The sequence below is a fragment of the Sorex araneus genome, chromosome 8 (assembly GCF_027595985.1).
Source record: "Sorex araneus isolate mSorAra2 chromosome 8, mSorAra2.pri, whole genome shotgun sequence".
Taxonomy (NCBI): Eukaryota; Metazoa; Chordata; class Mammalia; order Eulipotyphla; family Soricidae; genus Sorex; species Sorex araneus.
In genome coordinates this window covers 52493690-52513815 of record NC_073309.1, presented here as the reverse complement: position 1 = coordinate 52513815, position 20126 = coordinate 52493690, and the positions used below count along the sequence as shown (strand labels likewise).

The following is a 20126-nucleotide window of genomic DNA, read 5'->3' as shown; positions in this document are numbered from 1 at the left end:
AATAACCCCTGAGCATCGTCAGATGTGACACACACACACACCCCAAAAAAGCAGTATTAATAGCTATCTTCCATTGTTATTATGAGAATTCATAGTTTATGAGAAGCACTTTGCCCAATACTGGACCCAGTACTCTGTATGTGTTAGCTATTGAGATGATCTGGGGGAAATCACAGCTGTGCTCAGGGATTACTCTTGACTCCGTGCTCAGAGTTCACTTGGGGCGGTGCTGAGGATTGAGCCGGGGTCAGCTGACTGCCAAGCAAGTACTTACCCTGCTCCACTCTCTCTCCCCATCAAGTTATTGATCTTATTATTGCTGCCCTTATCAGGACAACTCGGGCTAGTGAGAATGGTCTGATTCAGCGCATTCCAGAGCAATCTGATTGCCACGCAACACTTGGCGAAGTTCCAAGTCTACTCCGCACCCAGATTAGAGATGATTAGAGTTGCTCCAATTTGGAAGAAGGCTGTTTGGGTTTTAATGTTTGGATGTGTTGGTTGTTGGTGCTTTTCTTGCAATTTAACTAATAATTGCTGTCAGTTCTGCCTTGTCATTACCAGTTTAGTTTGTTATGGGTTGTTTAGTTAAACCGCATGTATAATGATGCGTCTCTGCTTCGATTCCATGTGCACGGCCTGCAATTTCACGCTAATTAGACTCCTTCAAGGCACATATGTAGTTATCGCCTCAAATCTGCAACAACTGTTTCCCTATTGCCAAAGCAGATGTAGACAGTGCCCACCGCCCCCTACTCCACAAATAATTTGCTTTTTATCACTGACTTATTTTGCCACTGGAAAGTAAAAACTGAAAACTGGGGGTGAAACAGTGCAGATGTTTAGGGTTACTTTTCTTAATGGGGGGGGGGAATACCCTGCTATGCTCAGAATTTACTCATGACTGCATTCACAGATCACTCTTGGTTGGGCATAAGGGTCCACATGGGCTGCTGGGAATAGACCCAGGACACCCTGCCTACCCTAACCACTGTACTACCGCTCCAGCCCCAGCGTTCTTTTCTTGTTCCATTAAAGTGAAGCCATCAACAGAGATAGAGAACAGGCTGTTGAGGTGCCTGTCTTGCCTTGACCCGTTTGATCCCTGGTACCACATACGGTTGCCTAATAACCAGTAACCATGATCCCTGAGCACAGAGCCAGAAACAGCACCTGAGCACCACCTAGTGTGGCCTCAAACCACCCCCTATACATACACACAATTACAGCCATCAAAATAATGAAGATCAGGGCTGGAGCAATAGCACGGTGGGTACAGCGTTTGCTTTGCACGCGGCCGACACGAGTTCGATTCCCAGCATCCCATATGGTCCCCTGAGCACCGCCAGGAGTGATTCCTGAGTGCAGAGCCAGGAGTAACCCCTGTGCATCGCTGGGTGTGACCCAAAAAGCAAAAAATAATAATAATAATAATGAAGATCAGAGGGCCTGGACTTGAATCAGATAGAAATAATGGATTGAGGGCTGGAGCAATAGTACAGAGGGTGGGGTGTTTGCCTTGCACGCAGCTGACCTGGGTTCAATCCCTGGCACCCCATATTGTCCCCCAAGCACTGCAGAAGTGATTCCTGAGTGCAGAGCCAGTAGTAACCCCTGAGCATTGCCAGGCATTGTCCAAAAAATCCAAAAAGTAAAAACAATAATAGATTGAGTGTTGGGGACTATTCAGGACCCTGGACAAAAGAGGGCCCCGAAACCTTTGCCCTGGACAAACCGGAAAATTCCATTACCAGCGTTTGCATAACCTGAGGCACAGGTGCCCTTGTGACAAAGGAAACAGCTAAACTCAAGAAGTAAAAGTAGCCCAGGGCAGTTAACCACGAGACCCCAAGAGCCCCCAAAAGCCAGTAAAGTATAATGCCTTCCTTTACACTAAAAGCCTTGTACATTCCTCCTGACAGATGCTCCTGCCAGATAAACCCTTGTCTTCCCCTCCCCACTATTTCTCAACCGACTCTTAGAGAATATTGTAAGCCCACCAAAGTACGCCCTGAACTTTTCCTTATTTGGTCTGAGAAGACACTTCCCTGATGATTGACAACTCATGTACCAACCCCCTGCTAAGAAAGGTATAAAACCAGCATGGCTAGTAATAAAGATGCTCTTGATCAGCACATGTTGTCTTGAGCCCCTGTTTACTAACCTCACCAGTTTTATTTTCAGATCGGGACCGCTCATAGAACCCACCTAATTAGGAGCGCTTTCCACTGTTGTCTCTCTGCGGGCCGGAGAGATTTCGGGGGAACGTGCAATTGAGGGCTGGAGCAATAGCACAGTGGGTTGAGTGTTTGCCTTTCATTCAGCTGTCCCGGGTTCAATCCCGAGCATCCCATATGATCCTCTGAACCACGCCAGGAGTGATCCCTGAATGCAGAGCCAGAAGTAAATCCTGAGCACTGCTGGCTGTGACCCAAACCACTCCCCACAAAAAAAAGAGAAATAATGAACCAAAAGGAAGACATGAGTCCCAAGACAGCTCCGAGACACCAGTAAATCAAACAAGAACCCCAAGAACATTCCCTGCTCCAGCCCCCCTCTCCAAAGTATCAACACATCCCAAGAACTAAAATCCTAACCCATGTCCTCTCAAATGACTTTATTTCCCCAGTATGGGGAACTGTGAATGGGTCTGTGGTTCCTGCACCGCAGACCCCTTCTCCCGCCCAGCGGGCTGTCACAAGGCCTTCGGAGCTGCCATGTGTGGGCACCAGAGGCTGCTGCTCCTGGCCGGGGCTGGTTCTGGGGGAGCTTCCTCCCACAGAAGCACAGGGGCACGGAGCCCACCTCCAGGATGAGGCTGCACGGTGCAGGGGTGGAGGACTGGCTGGGCTTGGCCTGGGACTCAAACCACGTCAGATGGAGACAACTCCTGAAGTCCATCAAACAGGGCTCAGTCTGCCGGAGAGAACAGGTGATGGAGGCAGGAAGGGGAAACAGGAAAAAACGGGGAAGAGAGGGAAGGAGGGAAAACACCTAAGTTCTGAAGGAAATGAAGAGACAACAGTGGCCAGAGGGAGGGACAGGAACAGAAACCGGGGACGCCCAGATACAGCCTCGGGTGGGGACAGACACCCCAGATGAACCCTGCACACTGACCTCTGGGACTTGGAGGGGAGGGGGGCGGCGGCCCCCCTGGGGGCAGCATCGGGGAGCGGCTCAGGGCCTCCGCCACCCAGCCCAAGACACGGCTACAGTGCTGGACCTGCGGACCAAGTGCGGTATCAGGTCACCAGACTGCACCCGCCATGGCTCTACCTCCTCCTCACACTCCCTCACTCCGGCTGGGGTGATCACCTCTTGTTCGAGCCCTTTCAGACGCCGCTCATACTCGCGAATTTGTTTCAAATGCTTCAACGCCGTGTCTACCCTAGGAGCCAAAGGCATCAATCAGGCATGGGTATGCCATGCACCAGCTCCACCTCCTCCACCATGCAAGTCGCTCGCTCAGAGCTCTTCTAGCCTTCCCCGAACCTCGAGGGGTGCAGACCCCTCAGGCCCCTCGCCGGCCCTGGATTTTGCAAACCCCGCCCTTTGGCCAGACCCCACGCTCACTTCTGCGACGTGCGCTTCAGACGCTCAGAGTCGCTCTCCCGCTTGTCCCGCGCCCGAGCCAGCAGGAAATTCTCCTTCTGCACCGACTCCCACGTCAACAGCCTCCGCTCCGCTTCCTTGGTAAGGCGGACCCCTGGGGGCGAGGCCAGGAAGTTGGGGACATGCCCCCGAATTGGCCACACCCCCGCCGGCCCAGCCTCTCCACTGACCTGCTCCCAGGCCCCGCCCTAAGGTCAGGCCCCGCCCACAGCCAGCACAAGCCCCGCCCATTAGTGCCGCGGCTTCGCTTTGCCCTCGCAGCCCAGCTCTCACGGAAATGGAAGTCCGGGGAGGAGGGAGGCACGTTGGTCCGCCGCCTGCACAGGCGTCGGAAGAGAAGGCGCACATGGGAGATGACGATAAGAGGCGGGGCCAGTGCGGGACGAGAGTGATATTCCCGGATGAGGCTGTAGCGCTGCGTCTTCCAGTAGAGGTCGCTGTTTCCCTGTACCTTGCCGAAGGTGTGACTGCGGGGACCAGAAGGCAAACGTCAAGGGTGGTCCCTGTAGAGTAGGTGGGTTTTAAGTAGGTTGGGGGCAAGGCACCAAGGGCAGGTTGCAGGTGATATCGACTGGGACTCTAAGGCAGCAGGTTATAGTACAGAATAGATATAAAGTGAATAAGAAGTGCAGAGAGTCAAAGGTTGGGTGTTGGAAGTCAAGTGGGGCTGTGTTGTACTCAATAGGAAAAAAGTTAAACTCAGGCCCAAAAGTCAGCCAGTACACGAGGAGAATTAGAAAATCAAAATTAAAATCGAGATTTTGCCACAGCACTGACCTTATAGAAAGAGACACAATTATAAGCAAAGAATATCAACAACTGGTATAGTCCACCAATTGAGATAACCCAAATTCCTGGCAACATGCAAATTGCCCTGAACTGACACAGGACGAAATAGAAAACCTCAAAAGACCTACAACAAGAGATTGAATCATAAATTAAAAAAAAGAAACCTAAGGGGGCTGGAGTGATAGCATAGCGGGTAGGGCGTTTGCCTTGCACGTGGCCAACCCGGGTTCTATTCCTCCATTCCTCTCAGAGAACCCGGCAAACTACCGAGAGTATCACGCCCGCACTGCAGAACCTGGCAAGCTGTCACTGTCACTGTCATCCCATTGGTTCGAGCGGGCACCAGTAACGTCTCTCATTGTGAGACTTATTGTTACTGTTATTGGCATATCCATTACGCCCGGGTAGCTTGCCAGGCTCTGCTGTGCGGGCACAATATTCTCGGTAGCTTGCCGGGCTCTCTGAGAGGGGCGGAGGAATCAAACATGGGTGGGCCGAGTGAAAGGCGAATGCCCTACCACTGTGCTATCGCTCCAGCCCCTGGCAAGCTAACTGTGGCATATTCAATATGCCAAAACAGTAACAACAAGTCTCACAATGGAGACATTATTGGTACCCGCTTGAGTAAATTGATGAACAACAGAATGACAGTGCTACAGTGCAGTGCTACAGCAAAATCCAGTGGTTGTTTTGTGTTCTAATAAGCCTATTTCCATTTGATGCACTCTAGCCAGGGTTGAATTTACCAAATGAAATACGACGATCTTGTTCAATCTAAAAATCTGCATTGCCTCCTTCCCTCTCCCTACCCTCCTTTTTTACTTAAAATTTTTTTTTGCTTTTTTTGGGGGGAGGGGTCACACCCGGAGATGCACAGAGGTTACTCCTGGCTCATGAACTCAGGAATTACTCCTGGCAGTGCTCAGGGGACCATATGGGATGCTGGGAATCAAACCCGGGTCGGCCAAGTGCAAGGCAAACGCCCTACCTGCTGTGCTATCTCTCCAGCCCCAAAATATTTTTATGTTGTTTTTGATGGAGGTTGCTCTTTGTCAGTTATTGATTTCAGCCCTTCAAACTATTTGTTTCCACCTTAATAGTATTCACTATACTAACCACTCTTCAGGATCAGATGTGGAGTGGGTGATGACACAGTTATGTCCTCAAGATAAAATCTTAGTGAAAGACAAATAATTGTTCTTATGTTAGAAAAAAAAAAGACAATCTCTGGCCAGAGTAATAGTACAGCAGGTAGGGCATTTGCCTTGAGAGCACTCGACCCAAGTTTGATCCCTAGCAGCCCACTGGTCCCACAGTGCCCAGGAGTAATTCCTGAGTGCAGAGCCAGGAGTAAGCCTGGAGCACTGCCAGTCTCTCTCTCTCTCTCTCTCTCTCTCTCTCTCTCTCTCTCTCTCTATCTCTCTCTCTCTCTCTCTCACACACACACACACACACACACAGATCATCTCATCTCAACTGACACTGAGGCACAGAAAACTCATTGGAAAAGTATCAACACCCTGTCATGCTTAAAAGCATGACAAAAAAAATACTCGAGGACTGAGGGTGGATGTCTTAGCTTAAACAGCAAAATGCATGTCTTGCATATGTGAGATCTGCATTAAATCTCTGACACCACAATGAAAGAGAGTCAGAAAGACAAAAAGCTCAGAAAATAGAAATAGAAGAAAATTCAATCAAAATGATACAGAGCACTTATGAAGAAAGTCCACAGGCAACATCATAGGGACGAAAGCTGAAAGCCTCCTCCTAAAATGAGGAATGAGAAGTAAATGGCTACTTTCACCACTGTTATTGTCATTGTACCAGATTTCTAGAGGAAGGAAGGGAGGAAAGGGAAAGAGAGGGAGGGAGTAAGGGGCATTCAAATTGGAAAAGATGACATGAACTTGACATGGAACCCAGAGAAGGCAGTGATCATAAATGAATCCTGCAGAGTGCAGGGTACAAGATCAAGAAATGCATGGTCCCCCAGTAGCAATCCTCAAACACTCCTGGGAGTAGTGTCAGAGTATTACCAAACTACAAAAAATGTGCAGCCCAAACTACAAGAATACTTAAATAAAGATTTAAAACCGTTGAGACATACATACTACCCAGAAACTATATACAAATCTAATGCACTGTTTATCAAATTCCCACCGACCCTTGGTGGAAGTGAAAAAGCTAATCCTTAAATCCAAATGGAGGGGCTGGAGCAATAGCACAGCGGATAGGGCATTTGCCTTGCACGTGGCCGACCCGGGTTCGATTCCCAGCATCCCATATGGTCCCCTGAGCACCGCCAGGGGTAATTCCTGAGTGCAGAGCCAGGAGTAACCCCTGTGCTTCGCCAGATGTGACCCAAAAAGCAAAAAAAAAAAAAAAAAAAAAAAAAATCCAAATGGAATTGCATGAGATCCTAAACAACAAAAGCAATCTTGAAAATCAACGATGGGGGGGCTGGAGCGATAGCACAGCGGGTAGGGCGTTTGCCTTGCACGCGGTGGACCCGAGTTCGAATCCCAGCATCCCTTGTGGTCCCCTGAGCACCGCCGGGGGTGATTCCTGAGTGCAGAGCCAGGAGTAACCCCTGTGCATCGCCAGGTGTGACCCAAAAAAGCAAAAAGAAAAAAAAAAAAGAAAATCAACAATGGGGAACTGAAGCTATCGTACAGTGGGTACCGTTTTTGCCTTGCATGTGGCCAACCCAGGTTCAACCCATGGCATTCCATATGATCTCCTGAGCACCCAGGTGCTAGGGATCGAACAAAACAAACACACAAACAAAACTGAAAAAGAACAATGGTGAAGGACAAACATGTCCCTATTTCAAATTTTGTTCTAAAATCAAGCACTGTCTGGTATAGCCCACAAAGAGAACAAATACTACAAGCAAATATAGAAAAGATAGGTAAACTGAACTTGAACAAAATTGAAAAAGTTGGTGCATCAAAGGATTTTGTTTTATTCAATCAGCTTAATGGTTGAATAAATAGCGGTACTCCTACATTTTTAAAAAAGGACTTTTTGTTTTGTTTCTGTTTTGTTTTAGGGGCACACCTGACGATGCTCAGGGTTTACTCCTGGCTCTGGACTCAAGAATCACTCCTGACGGTGCTCAGGGGACCCTGTAGGGTCCTGGGGATAGAACAAAAGCTGGCTATTCACAAGGCAAGCGCTCTGTCTGCTGGACTATCACTTCAGCTCCACAAAGGATACTATTGATAAAAAGAAAAGAAAACCCACAGAATGGGAGAAAATCATCTATCATCAGAAGTTGGTATTGATAATATACATAAAGATGCGGGGCTAGAGTGATAGCACAGCGTTTAGGGCGTTTACCTTGCATGCAGCCAACCCGGGTTTGACTCCCAATATCCCATATGGTCCCCTGAGCACTGCCAGGAGTAATTCCTGAGTGCAGAGCCAGGAGTAACCCCTGTGCATTGCCGGGGGTGACCCAAAAAGAAAAAAAAACAAATATACATAAAGATGCTATGAGGGCAACCGCCACAGAGGCGGGGTGGGGCGGGGGATGGGATTGGGGGGTGGGAGGGATACTGGGTTCATTGGTGGTGGAGAATGGACACTGGTGGAGGGATGGGCTCTCAAACATTGCATGAGGGAAAAACAAGCACGAAAAGGTGTGAATCTGTAACTGTACCCTCACTGTGACTCACTACAAAAAAATTTAAAAAAATTTTTAAAAAGATGCTATGAGGGCGAGGGGGTGATGGAATGGTTAAAAGGCGGGATCCCTGGAACCACATGGTACCTTAGAAGGAACAAAAGCAACCCAACAACCAAACCAACAAATTAGAATTTAAATCACTCAACAACAAAGTGACAAAGAATTCAATTAAAAAACGGGCAGTGGAAGGGCCAGAGAGATAGTAGAGGAGATAAGGAGCTTGCCATGGGTTCTATCCCTGGCACCGCACATGATCCCTCAAGTGCCACCAGGAATGACCCCTGAACACTGCCAGGTGTACCCTCCACCCCCCCCCAAATAATAGTAAATTAAATAAAATGGACAGTGGATTTTAACAGACATCTCTCCAAAGAAGATGCACAAATGGTCAACAAGCACATAGAAATATGCTAAGCATTATTAGTCATTAGGGAAATTCAAATAAAAACCACAATGAAATACCAGTTCGTACCCACTAGACTGGAGATAATATTTGATTAAGGAAAATTAAAAACTATTGGCAAGGATGTGGAGAAATTGGAACCCCGATATATAGCTTGTGGGAACATAAAAGCATGCAGAAAATACTTTGGCAGCTCCTCAAAAACCTATCGTTGCATCACTGTGTAGCCCAGAATGTGCACTTTTGGGATAGAAACAAATCCCAAAGAAATAAAAACAGACAAAACCAGGAGCCAGAGCAAGAGTATAGCAGGTAGGGTGCCTGCCTTGTATGTGGTTAATCAGATTTGATTCCCAGCACCCCATATGACCCCTGAGCCTACCAGGAGTAATTTCTGAGTGTAGAGCTAGAAATAACCCTTGAGCATCTCTGACTATGGAAAAAAAAGAAAAAAGAAAAAAACAAACATATGCATAGCCATACTAGCACTTATTGGCTGATCCTGGTCCTAACCCTGGCACCACTTATGGACACCCAAGCACCACCAGGAGTGACCCCTGAGCCACACCAGGTAACATCCCAAAACAACAACTGACTTAAGAGATAGTAAAGCAGGAAAGGTGCTTGCCTTGCACACGACCAATCCTGGTTGAATCTTGGGCATCCCATACAGTCCCCCGGGCTCACCAGGAGTGATTCCTTAACGTAGAGCCAGGAATAACCCCTGAGCACTGCTGGGTGGGCCCAATTCCCCTCCCCTAAGCAACAACAAAGAATCTTGGTGGGGAGAAGGGTCAAGATGGGATCAAGAGTCATCGGGGGCCGGAGCGATAGCACAGCGGGTAGGGCGTTTGCCTTGCACGCGGCCGACCCGGGTTCGATCCCCGGCATCCCATATGGTCCCCCAAGCACCGCCAGGAGTAATTCCTGAGTGCAAAACCAGGAGTAACCCCTGAGCATCGCTGGGTGTGACACAAAAAGCAAAAAAAAAAAAAAAAGAGTCATCGGAATGTCAAAAGTCACGCTGGATAAAATTGATCTCAGAGTCTTAAGGCCTCACCTGAACATGGCAATGAGTAAATTGAGCAGCAGGATGTTGGCCACGAGCAGGAAGACGATGAGGAGGAGCACCACTAGCCAGTTGGCATAAGAGGAGACACAGGAGCCTGCCCGGACCCCCTCTGGGCGTGCCCAAAATCCTGGGTTCGAGGAGCAGTTGACATGGTCCATTAAGGAAGCTGTGAAGGGAGACAGATTCAGCAGAGATCCAGAGAGGGGCAGAGACGCAATAAGGCAGGTTCAGGGCCTCAGAACAAGAGGTGCAGAGACCAGGGACAGGGTCAGAGGGGCTCATCCTCCTCACCGTCCATCTCCTCCTGGGGGATCTGCCCAAAGATTTGCAAGTATGGTCGATAGAAAACGCGGCGCAGGATGCTGGGGAGATCACGGTCCAGAGGCCGAAGGAGCCCCTCCGTGGCCACCCCGTAAGCAACTAGCCACACGCCCAGGAAGAAGAGGAAGAAGAAGACATCCTTCATCTGCAGGAGACATCCTTCATCTTCATCTGCTCGAGAACAAGCCTGGCCCAGCCCTTCCCCGGCTTGCCCCTACCACTCTTGCTAAGCCCCGCCCTTACCCAGCCTGACCCGCCCTCCCTGGTTTGTCCCCTCCCGCCAAGCCCCGCCCTTCCCTGGCTTGTTCCCACCCCTCCGGATAAGCTCCGCCCACCCCACCCTGGCCCCGCCCTTCCTTGGCTTGTTCTCACCCTTCCAGCTAAACCCCGCCATTCCCTCGCTTGTCCCCACCCCTCCCGCTAAGCCCCGCCCTTTCCTGGCTTGTCCCCCCCAGCTCTCCCTTTAAGCCCCGCCCTTCCTGGCTTGTCCGCACCCCTCCCGCTAACCGCCCCCACATTCCCTGGCCCCGCCCCACCCGCTAAGCCCCGCCCCGCCCCTCACCATCTTGTTCACAATGACGATCTTGGGCCCCAGTTGCTTGTTGACTGTAAAGATGTGCAGCAGTCGCAGTGTGAAGACCATGAAGTCCAGGCAGAGGACAGTACGGCCCAGATCATACAGACCCGGGGTTAGCCTGGGGTGCGGAACACGCACAGGGGTCATAGGTCACAGAATGCCAAGGGAAACGGGTTTTCCCAACATCAGATGTGGAGGTTCGCTCAGTGCCAAACCAACACCCATTAGCTTCTGCTTGGATGGACGATGAACGGAGCACAAGGCTGGCAGGTGCTCACAATTCTCAAGTTGAGAAATCTGCTGGAATATTCTAACAGCCTATGAAAGGTAAAATACAGAGTTCCAGCAAAGAAGAAAAATGACCTAACTAGGGACTGGAGAAATAGCACAGCGGTTAGGGCGTTTGCCTTGCAGGCAGCCGACCCAGGTTCAATTCCCAGCATCCCATATGGTCCCCTGAGCACCACCGGGGGTAATTCCTGAGTGCAGAGCCAGGAGTAACCCCTGTGCATCTCCGGGTGTGACCCAAAAAGCAAAAAAAATTAAAAAAGAAAAAGAAAAACAACCTAACTAGGAAAGCAGAGAGAAGATGGTTCTCAATTCACAGGAAAAGAGAGAGAGATAGAGCAATACAGCAGCCCCTATGATGGAAATAAAATTTCTTCCTGGGGCCAGAGAGATAGTACAGTGGGTAGAGCAATTACCTTACACGGGGCTGACCAGGGTCCCCAGCACCCAATATGGTCCCCTGGCCCTACCAGGGCTGATCCTTGAGTGCACAGCCAAGAAAAAGCCCCAAGCACCGCTGGATGTGGTCCAAAAAGAAAAAAAAATCCTGTTTTTATTTTATTGTGAGTTCTTTGTTTTTTAATTTTGGGATGCTGTCAGAGATGGGACCACGCCTGCACTCTGGCCTATTTATGAATGTTTTAACTCTAGGTGAGGTAAAAAATAGAGACCAGGGGCTGGCGCAATAGCTCAGCGGGTAGGGCGTTTGCCTTGCATGTGGCCGACCCGGGTTCGATTCCCAGCATCCCATATGGTCCCCTGAGCACCGTCAGGGGTGATTCCTGAGTGCAGAGCCAGGAGTAACCTCTGAGCATCGCCGGGTGTGACCCAAAAAGCAAAAAAAAAAAAAAAAATAGAGACCAGAAGCTGGAGAGGCAGTACAGGGGGGAAGATGCTGCAGGGGCTGTGGCGCTCTCACTTGAACCCTAAGGTGGATGTCGGATAGGGAGGACACTGGACACCGCCTCAGTTCTGCAAGATGGGGACATGGTGCTTTCTACTGATGTTGCTGTCTGAAGAGTCGGGACAGGACCCTCTGCCCACCAGAAAGGCCCGAAATATCCACGCCCATACCCAGGGATGGAGGGGTCAGAGGTCACCAAGGTGAGGGCATCAGGTGTCAGGGGTTACTTACCGGCAGCCTACGCCCAGGAGGAAGCAGGTGAGGGCCACCAGGTCACACTGGTTCCACGTGTCACTGAGGTAGAGGTGTAATCGGTGGCGTAGCGGGGCCCGGCCGGGACTGGGGCCCTGCCCGTGGGAGGCCAGGTTGCCCCAGCCGCCCCCCAGCCCCTGGCGGAACTCCTCACAGAGCAGCGTGAAGGCCCAGAAGTAGAGCAGCAGCTCCAGGGGCCCCGGGGGCTCGGGCCCGAAGTCTACGAGCAGCACCCGGGCAAAGAGCAGCAGGAACAGGAGGTAGCTGACCACGTTGCCCAGGAAGGCCGTCACGGGGGCCCCCCAGAACTGGGACCAGCACCGCAGGCGTGGGGAGCAGTCTCTGCGTCTGGATGGCTGTAACACCCCCAACGTCATCTTCTCGGGGGCCTCAGGTGGCCTAGGGGAGGAAGGGGAGAGGGGAGAGCTCAGCCTGACCTCTGAACTTGGCCCTCAGCTGATGATGACTTTAGTGCTGTATGCCTCCTGCAGCTCCCTGATTCTGCTTGGTTCAGGGGCCACACCTGGTTGTGCAGATGGGGCTGTTTGGCTCTGGACAGTGTTGGGGATGAACCAGGATCTTCTATGTGCAAGACAAGTGCCTTCTCCCCCCCTAATCTGGCCCCCATCTCTCCACACCATTTCCTGACTTTGTTTTTGGGGTTCCACCCCGTGGTGTTCAGGGCTTACTGCTGACTCGGTGCTCAAGGATCACTCCTGGTGGTTATAGGCGACCACATGCAGTGCTGGGGATCGAACTTGGGTTGGCTATGTGCAAGGAAGCATTTTACCCACTGGACTATCTCTCTGGCCATCGCCTTGACTTTTTTTTTCCTTTTTGGGTCACACCCGGCAATGCATAGGGGTTACTCCTGGCTCATGCACTCAGGAATTCCTCCTGGTGGTGCTCAGGGAACCACATGGGATGCTGGGAATCGAACCCGAGTCGACCGCATGCAAGGCAAACACCCTAATCACTGTGCTATCGCTCCAGCCCCTCTTCTTGATTTTTGATCCCCTGTTTTTTGATCCTCAGAAATCTCTTCCCCTTAGGACTATTGAGCTGAGAAAAGGGGTCCCTCATGCACTGTTATCGGGAGAATAAATTGGTGCAGCTGCTTCAGGGGAGCCAGTGTGAAATTTTCTTGGGGAGCTTAGCACAGAACTCCCATAGAATCCAGGAAGCCCACCTCTGGACTTGGATCCGAAGAACGAGAAAACTCCCATGCAGAGTGCCCCCAGGCCTCCAGTGTTGAATGCAGCACCAGTCCCAGCAGCTAAGTTATGAGAACAGCCCCAGTGCCTGCCGGGAGACCCCAGCTAAAAAAGAGGCAGTTTATGGGCAGAGAGGAATTCAGCTCTAAAAAGGAAGAGATGAAAGTGTGCCATTTTTAGCCAAATGGAAGGAACTCAAAGACTGCATGAAACAAAATAAATCAGAAGGAAGAAAGAGAAGTAGTGGATGATTCCACCCCTGTGGGCAACATAAGAAAATGAAGCAGACGAACAGACAAAATAACAAGAAATAAAATCAGTGGAAGAGGAGAGAGAGCTCCCTGGCTGGGGTGCAGGCTTTGAATGTGGGAGACGCACGACGATTCCCGACATCACTTGGTCCCCCCGGCACTGCCTGGAGCAACACCAAGCACAGAAGTCTGAATAGTTCAAAAGAGGAAGGAAGGAGGAAGGGAAGGAAGGAAGGAAGGAAGGAAGGAAGGAAGGAAGGAAGGAAGGAAGGAAGGAAGGAAGGAAGGAAGGAAGGAAGGAAGGAAGGAAGGAAGGGAGGGAGGGAGGGAGGGAGGGAGGGAGGGAGGGAGGAAGGAAGGAAGGAAGAAAGGAAGGGAGGGAATCTGCTCATCCGGCCTAGTTTTCTCAGATACCACTACCAGCTCTCTGGCCAGGCAGCCATATTTGGTGTCAGAAATTTTGCTGTGGTGGGTGAAAAAACAAAGCAGCTCCCCATCGGGAATCTGACATCTTGAATCTGCGCACAGAATTCCTGGCCCCCCATGACCACCAGCCTCCCAGGATGTGCTACACCACAGTCACAAAGACTGAAGACAAATTGAAAACCAAGAATGTCTGGGGTTCAAATCCCAGCCTGACCACTTACCAAGTTCCAGATCTGAGGCCAAGGAGGTAATGCCTCAGTTATTTCATCTGTAAAATGGGGATAATCATGGCCTCTCTAGCCAAGCATTGTTAAGAGAATTAAATGAACTGACCGGAAAGTGTCAATTTTCCAGTACCTCAACTACCATCTTGGTCTCACATATATGAGAAAGCATGAAGTGAGGGCACACATGAAGCCTAACACTGGCACCTTCTTTCAGCAGTCCAAGTTTTGTCTTTGTCTTCTCCTATCTTGATAAATATTTTGTATTTTCTGTGCTCTGTCTCCAAGAAATTATGTTGACATATATATTAAAGTTTGACTGGTCTCATGTGGTATGCAATAAGTTTTACAGATTTCTGAAAGTCTGGAAGTTTGTGCTTGTAACAGTCACCATAAAATTTTTTTTCTCCTGAGAGAATGAGGGTAAAGACCTCTCCTTTGCCTCATAACGAGAGATGAATGAAAGCAGCAGGGAGCTATGTAGGGATTAAGGGACATCTGCCAACCCTGGGTTTCAAGACTCCGGCACCATATGCGGTCCCCCAAGCACAGAGCCAGCCCCTGAGCACCACCTGGTGTGGCTCCAAGCCCACCCACACCCCAAGAAAGAGAAGCAAATGGATTCCCAAGGAGGGCCTACTTAGTAGCAAAAGCGAGAGTTGGGCATTTTGGAAACTTCTTCAGTTTTCAGAAACCATGTTCTGTTGAGGCGCACTGGACCTGCAGCTGGCTCCCAGCTTCGGGTGCTCCTCAGGCCACCCAGGATCCTCCCATGGAGGCACTTACCCCACAGGCGCTTCCCCGTTGATGCCCTTGTCCACGTCAAACTCCAGGTCCTTCTTCGTGGACTCCTCTTCTGACTTCCTGCACGTTGGAATCAGAGTGAGAAACAGAGAAGGGAAGGTGGAGATGAACTCTCTCCCTCTCTCTTTCTCTCTTACTCTCTCTCTCTCTCTCTCTCTCTCACACACACACACATACACACACATACACACACACACACACACACACACACACACACAAGCAGGGTCTGGCAATGGTCCGGTAATTAGTTGACCTCCTTGCCAACATGAGACCATGAGTTCAATCCCGGATACAAGAGGATGTACTGAGCTTGATCCGGGCAGCTCTGTTCTCTGTGCTCTGCAAACCACCAGTGATTTCTGGTCATGCCACTGCTACGTGTATCAGCACCATAGATACATGCTGTAGTCTCCAACAAGCACCCCCAAGAAAACATGGACAAAGGACCGCAACCGGAAAGTAAGACGCCCCCCTCCTCTCCAAAAGCATGCATGTGAGCACCAAAGCCACCCTCGGTGAGCAATAGCAGAATGTGTGAAAGTCCCCCTAGCCAGAGTGTACCCCAGCAAACACCACGGCTGAGCATGCAAACACCATATCCGGATGTGAGATCCCCAGTGAGCAACACCAGCGCATGACAAGTACCGGGCGTGCAGATCAGGCATCACGAGAAGGAAAGGAAGGGGAGCTCTTCCCAAAGAGTCATGGCCAATAGGTAGCAGAATTGCCTCACCAGGAGATCCCCAGGGAACACCTCAAAAAGCTCACCCCAAGAACGTGCAGGGGCAACGCCAAGTAGAAAGAGCCAGAAGGAGAAGCTGAGCACCTGCTCCTGAGCGAGCTAACTCCCCGGGGACTGACCTGAAGGTGATGAGGTTGGTGAAGATGAGTGGGGGGCAAAAGAAGGCGAGAACCAGGGCCCAGATGGGGGTGGTGCTGTCCATCTCCCCCCACCACTTCTGCGTCAGCAGAGACTGTGGGGTGCAGGGAGAATTAGGAGCCTGAGTCTCCCCAGAGACCCTTCCCGAAGACCCCAGACAAGGATCCACGTCCCACTGCAGAGCACAGAGCAAGTGCTCAATGTTGGGGTGGGGGTCACACACCAGAAGACCCCAGACAAGGATCCATGCGCCACAGCCGAGCACACCGGGTGGGGACAGGGGGAGTTCCATGGCCAATGTTACTCAGAGAAAGAGCGGGGGGCTCAGCTGAATATTTCCACAGATTAGTTCTACCACCCATTACACCTCCAGGGACACAGATTTCAGTCTCTCCTCCTCTCCCACCCATGATACACGCAGGGAGGTTAAGAAAGGAGCCCAGTTGGAATTCATGAGTTTTAGCCACTGTTCAAAGCAAAGACCTCCGGGTCATCATTTGATGACCCCACGGGTGAGGGTGGACTTCCTGGTGTGGTAAGTTGGACTTCCTGCTGGATGGGTGGGACTTCCTATTAGGTAGATGGGACTTCCTGTCCTGAGGGAGCCACTCAGAGCCTCTATCAGGGTGCTGAGAAAGTTTACAAATGTTCAGGCAGCAGGAGAGTGCCTGGGGAAGAATGGGAGGATTTCCTGTAGGAAGGGAGGGGTTTCCTGAGCCAGAATTCTTCTAAAGCAAAGGGAATGGTTAGATGTCATTCGAACTGTGCAATGAAGGACCCCAGACGGAAATGGAAGGGATCTGGTCCAGACCTCTCAAGAAAGAGGCACGTTTTTGGGTTTTTTTTTGTTTGTTTGTTTGTTTGTTTGTTTTGCTTTTTGGGTCACACCCAGCAATGCACAGGGTTATTCCTGGCTCATGCATTCAGGAATTACTCCTGGCGGTGCTCAGGGGACCCGATAAGATGCTGAGAATCAAACCCGAGTCAGCCCCAGAAGAGGCACTTTGCAATGATGAGTTGGGGAGACACTTTCTGGAAGCACAGCCTTCCTGAGAGAAGCAGGGGGCTCAAAGCAGGAATGCCTCTCAAGCCCCGAAACCCCTGCCAACATATACACACTAGCCAGGGCTGCTGCTTTTCCGGAGTCCCCAGGGCCCAACCCAGGGTTCTTCCAATGCTCACCTGAACCCCATCCTGGGCAAAGAAGGCCCGGGAGTCAGCCTGCATGGCCAGCTGGAGGCAGGTGGCGTTGCCCCAAAGTGGGCAGCGGCGCAGAAGGAGGCGGGCGGCCCGGGCCTCACTGCTGCGGTAGCACTCACCGAAGAGATCTGGGGGCAAGGAGGGATGTGAGCGAGAGCCCAGTGATGCGGGAGAGACGGGAGGTCACACCCTTTGCCCCCGGGGACCCAGGCCCCACGCACCCACACCCAGTCCTTCAAACTTGACGGCTAGGTCCTTCCTCCGCGCGGCCTCCTCAGCCTCGGCCTCCAGGCGCGCCAGCACTCGCAGCAGCAAGCAGGCCCCCAGAGCCGAGGCCACGGCATTGGAGCCCTGGAGGGGAAGAGAGTAGCGTGAGGCTCGGGCCCAGGGCCCAGGGCGGGGTTCCCAGGAAAGGGGGGACAGGAAGGGGAAGGCCCGGATCAGGTGAAGGGATGGAGCCAATCAGAGGTGAACCAGGGTAAGAAGTAACTGAGGGTGCAGGTTAGGTGGGGGGAGAATCTAAGAGGCACTGGGCACCTGGTGCCAACCGGGGGGGCCGTGAGAGGGCTTAGGGAGCAGAGTTAGACCCAGAGCTGCGGTTAGAACAACAGCCAAAGTGACAGATCAGGAGCGAGGCAGATGTCACCTAGTCGGGCGGAGAGTGGAGAAGCCCCAACACCATCCTGCAGAAAAGCCTAAGGAAGTTGGCAAAAGCTGGCAGAATGGAGGCTTGCAGAGCTCTGGAATTTACTACCAAACAACGCTGCCTGGAGAAAGAAAGGGCAAAGTTGGAGCAAAGGGAGCACGGAGAGTTGCTAAGAAATCTCTGCGGCCATTGCCAAAGGTCCAGCCCCCAGTCCCAGGATGGTGGGGCAGCTGGCTGGTGGGACCGGCCCTCAACTCCCCGGAGGAATAGCTCCTGGCTTCAGCAGGCTTAGATGTACCTTCCAAGTAGGTGAAAGCATATCCGGAAAAGGAAGGAACCAATAGAGCCAGAGAATAACAGTTACAGGAAACAAGAACTCTGCTAGGCAGTTAGATCAGGGATGATTTGGGTGGTGCACGGGCATACGGAAAAAGACGGGGAATGAGGGGTGGGAACAGAGAAGCCAAGCAAAAGTGCTAGTTTGGGGTTTTGGGTTTGGAGCCACATCCGGTGATGCTCAGGGCTTACTTCTGGCTCTGCACTCAGGAATCACTTCTGGCGGTGCTCAGGGGACTCTTCCAGGGTGCTGGGGATCAGCCCCAGGTTGGCAATGTGAAGGCAAGGCCCTCCCCACTGTGCTATCACTCCAGCCCTGGAGCCCTAACTTCAGGGCCAGTGTCCAAACCTAACTTCCAACAGAGTCAAAGCCAAATGGGTTGTGAGAAAAGATCTCACACAGTTTGAGGGCCTCACCCTATGTTACAAGAAAATTCACTCTGTAGGCTCTTGCCCTTTGATAAACCCACAGGGGCATTGGCAGGGGTCGGGGGAGGAGGGTGGGCCCACGCTGTCCTAACTCTCCACCTCTCCAGACCATCTTCTACTTTTTTTTTTTTTTTGCTTTTTTGGGTCACACCTGGCAATGCACAGGGGTTACTCCTGGCTCTGCACTCAGGAATCACCCCTGGCGGTGCTCAGGGGACCATATGGAATGCTGGGAATCGAATCTGGGTCGGCCGCGTGCAAGGCAAACACCCTACCCGATGTGCTATCGCTCCAGCCCCCATCCTCTACTTCTGAGGGTAAATGCTTACTCTGCTAGTTCATGCTCAGCACGGAATCCTTTTAGGAAAGACAGAATCAGCACTAGGGCCAAGAGAGGGGCATTTGCCATCCACACTGCCAACCCGGGTTCAATCCCCAGCACCTCACAGGGTGCCCAAACCTCATCAGGAGTGATCCCTGAGCACAGAGCCAGGAGTCAGCCCTGAGCACAAAATGGTGTGGCCCCCAAAAGAAAACAAAAGTAGAAAAGACGGCTTTGATATGAAGCCCATCGAAACAGTGAGAGTTTGGGGTTCTTCCTCCCCTACCCCAACATGTCAGGAAATCTCTTTGAAGTCACTTACTGATCGCTAAGTAGAACAATACAAATGGTGGCCACACACATGTGGTATCAGCCACACGCCCTGGAGTGGAAGCTAAGATGGTTTCTAGAAAGGCCATTGCAGAGTATTCAAGGTTGTCCAGGTTTCAATGCCAAATTCAGAAGTTTGCCCACAACTTCCAAAGATTTATATTTACTAGAGAAGCGACTAACAGGCTTAAAACAAAGCCTGGACAAAGAACTACAGGAATCCAGGAGAATGAGATCTCACACACACAGAAAGTAAAGAAAGAGAAACCCCGGACCTGGGGACAGGACAGCCACCCAAAGGAAAAATGTCCTCAAAGGGGCTGGGATGTGGCTCAGTGTGTGTGCAACCCAAAGGAGCAAGAGGCCGTGGGTTCAAGTCCTGGCAGAAGAGACAGTGAGAGAGAGATGCACCCGCGGCTTCCGCAGTACTTAGAAGCCATTCAACCTTTATGTGTTTAGTCTTATAGTTTTTGTTTGGGGGCCACACTCTGCCGTGCTCAGGGTTACTCCTGACTCCGTGGTCAGGGATCACTCCTGCTGGCGCTTGGGGGACCATGTGGGGTGCCAGGGATTGAACCAGGTTAGCCACATGCAAGGCAGGTACCCTGCTTGCTGTGCTCTCATCTGGACAAAGAATGTTTTTTGTTCTTGTTGTTGTTTTGCTTTTTGGGTCACGCCCGGCTATGCACAGGGGTTACTCCTGGCTCGGCACTCAGGAATTACTCCTGGCAGTGCTCAGGGGACCATATGAAATGCTGGGAATCAAACCAGGGTTGGCCGCATGCAAGACAAATACCCTACCCCCTGTGCTATCGCTCCACCCCCAAGAATGGTTTTATTTTGTCGGGGATCTGCCAACAAATTTATAGTTAAGGGAAAGGCGGGTTACCAGAGTGCATAATATGACAGAAAGGCCGCAGCTGCGGTGGGAGTCCCATTGGGAAGATAGGACGGGACAGGAGTCAGGGTGACCAGAGGGTTCAGAGTTTCTTTCCTTTGGGTTTTATCTGTTTGGGGGCTACACCCGGCAGTGCTCAGAGGTTACTCCTGGCTCTGCACTCAGGACTCTCTCCCAGCGGTACCTGGGGAACTATGTGGGGTGCCGGGAATCAAACCCGGGTCTGCCGCGTGCAAGGCCAGCGCCTTACCCGC

General features: G+C 51.3%; 1 protein-coding gene across 4 annotated transcripts in view; it reads right to left on the bottom strand.

Moving 5' to 3' along the window:
* Window positions 1–2602: 2602 nt before the first annotated feature.
* TRPM4 (transient receptor potential cation channel subfamily M member 4) overlaps window positions 2603–20126 on the bottom strand; it is a 33100-nt gene continuing 15576 nt past the window's right edge. For 3 of the 4 annotated variants that reach the window (XM_055146000.1, XM_055146002.1, XM_055146001.1), the window contains 13 exons: window positions 17133–17262; window positions 16894–17039; window positions 15600–15805; window positions 14814–14891; window positions 11892–12311; window positions 10454–10586; window positions 9862–10036; window positions 9559–9736; window positions 3886–4079; window positions 3574–3706; window positions 3316–3388; window positions 3118–3223; window positions 2603–2916 (listed from right to left, as the gene is read on the bottom strand). In XM_055146000.1, the coding sequence (XP_055001975.1) occupies window positions 2912–2916; window positions 3118–3223; window positions 3316–3388; window positions 3574–3706; window positions 3886–4079; window positions 9559–9736; window positions 9862–10036; window positions 10454–10586; window positions 11892–12311; window positions 14814–14891; window positions 15600–15805; window positions 16894–17039; window positions 17133–17262 (1977 nt within the window). In that variant the 3' untranslated portion in view covers window positions 2603–2911. The remainder of the gene's footprint in view (window positions 2917–3117; window positions 3224–3315; window positions 3389–3573; window positions 3707–3885; window positions 4080–9558; window positions 9737–9861; window positions 10037–10453; window positions 10587–11891; window positions 12312–14813; window positions 14892–15599; window positions 15806–16893; window positions 17040–17132; window positions 17263–20126) is intronic. The other variant, XM_004619737.2, reaches the window with a different exon arrangement.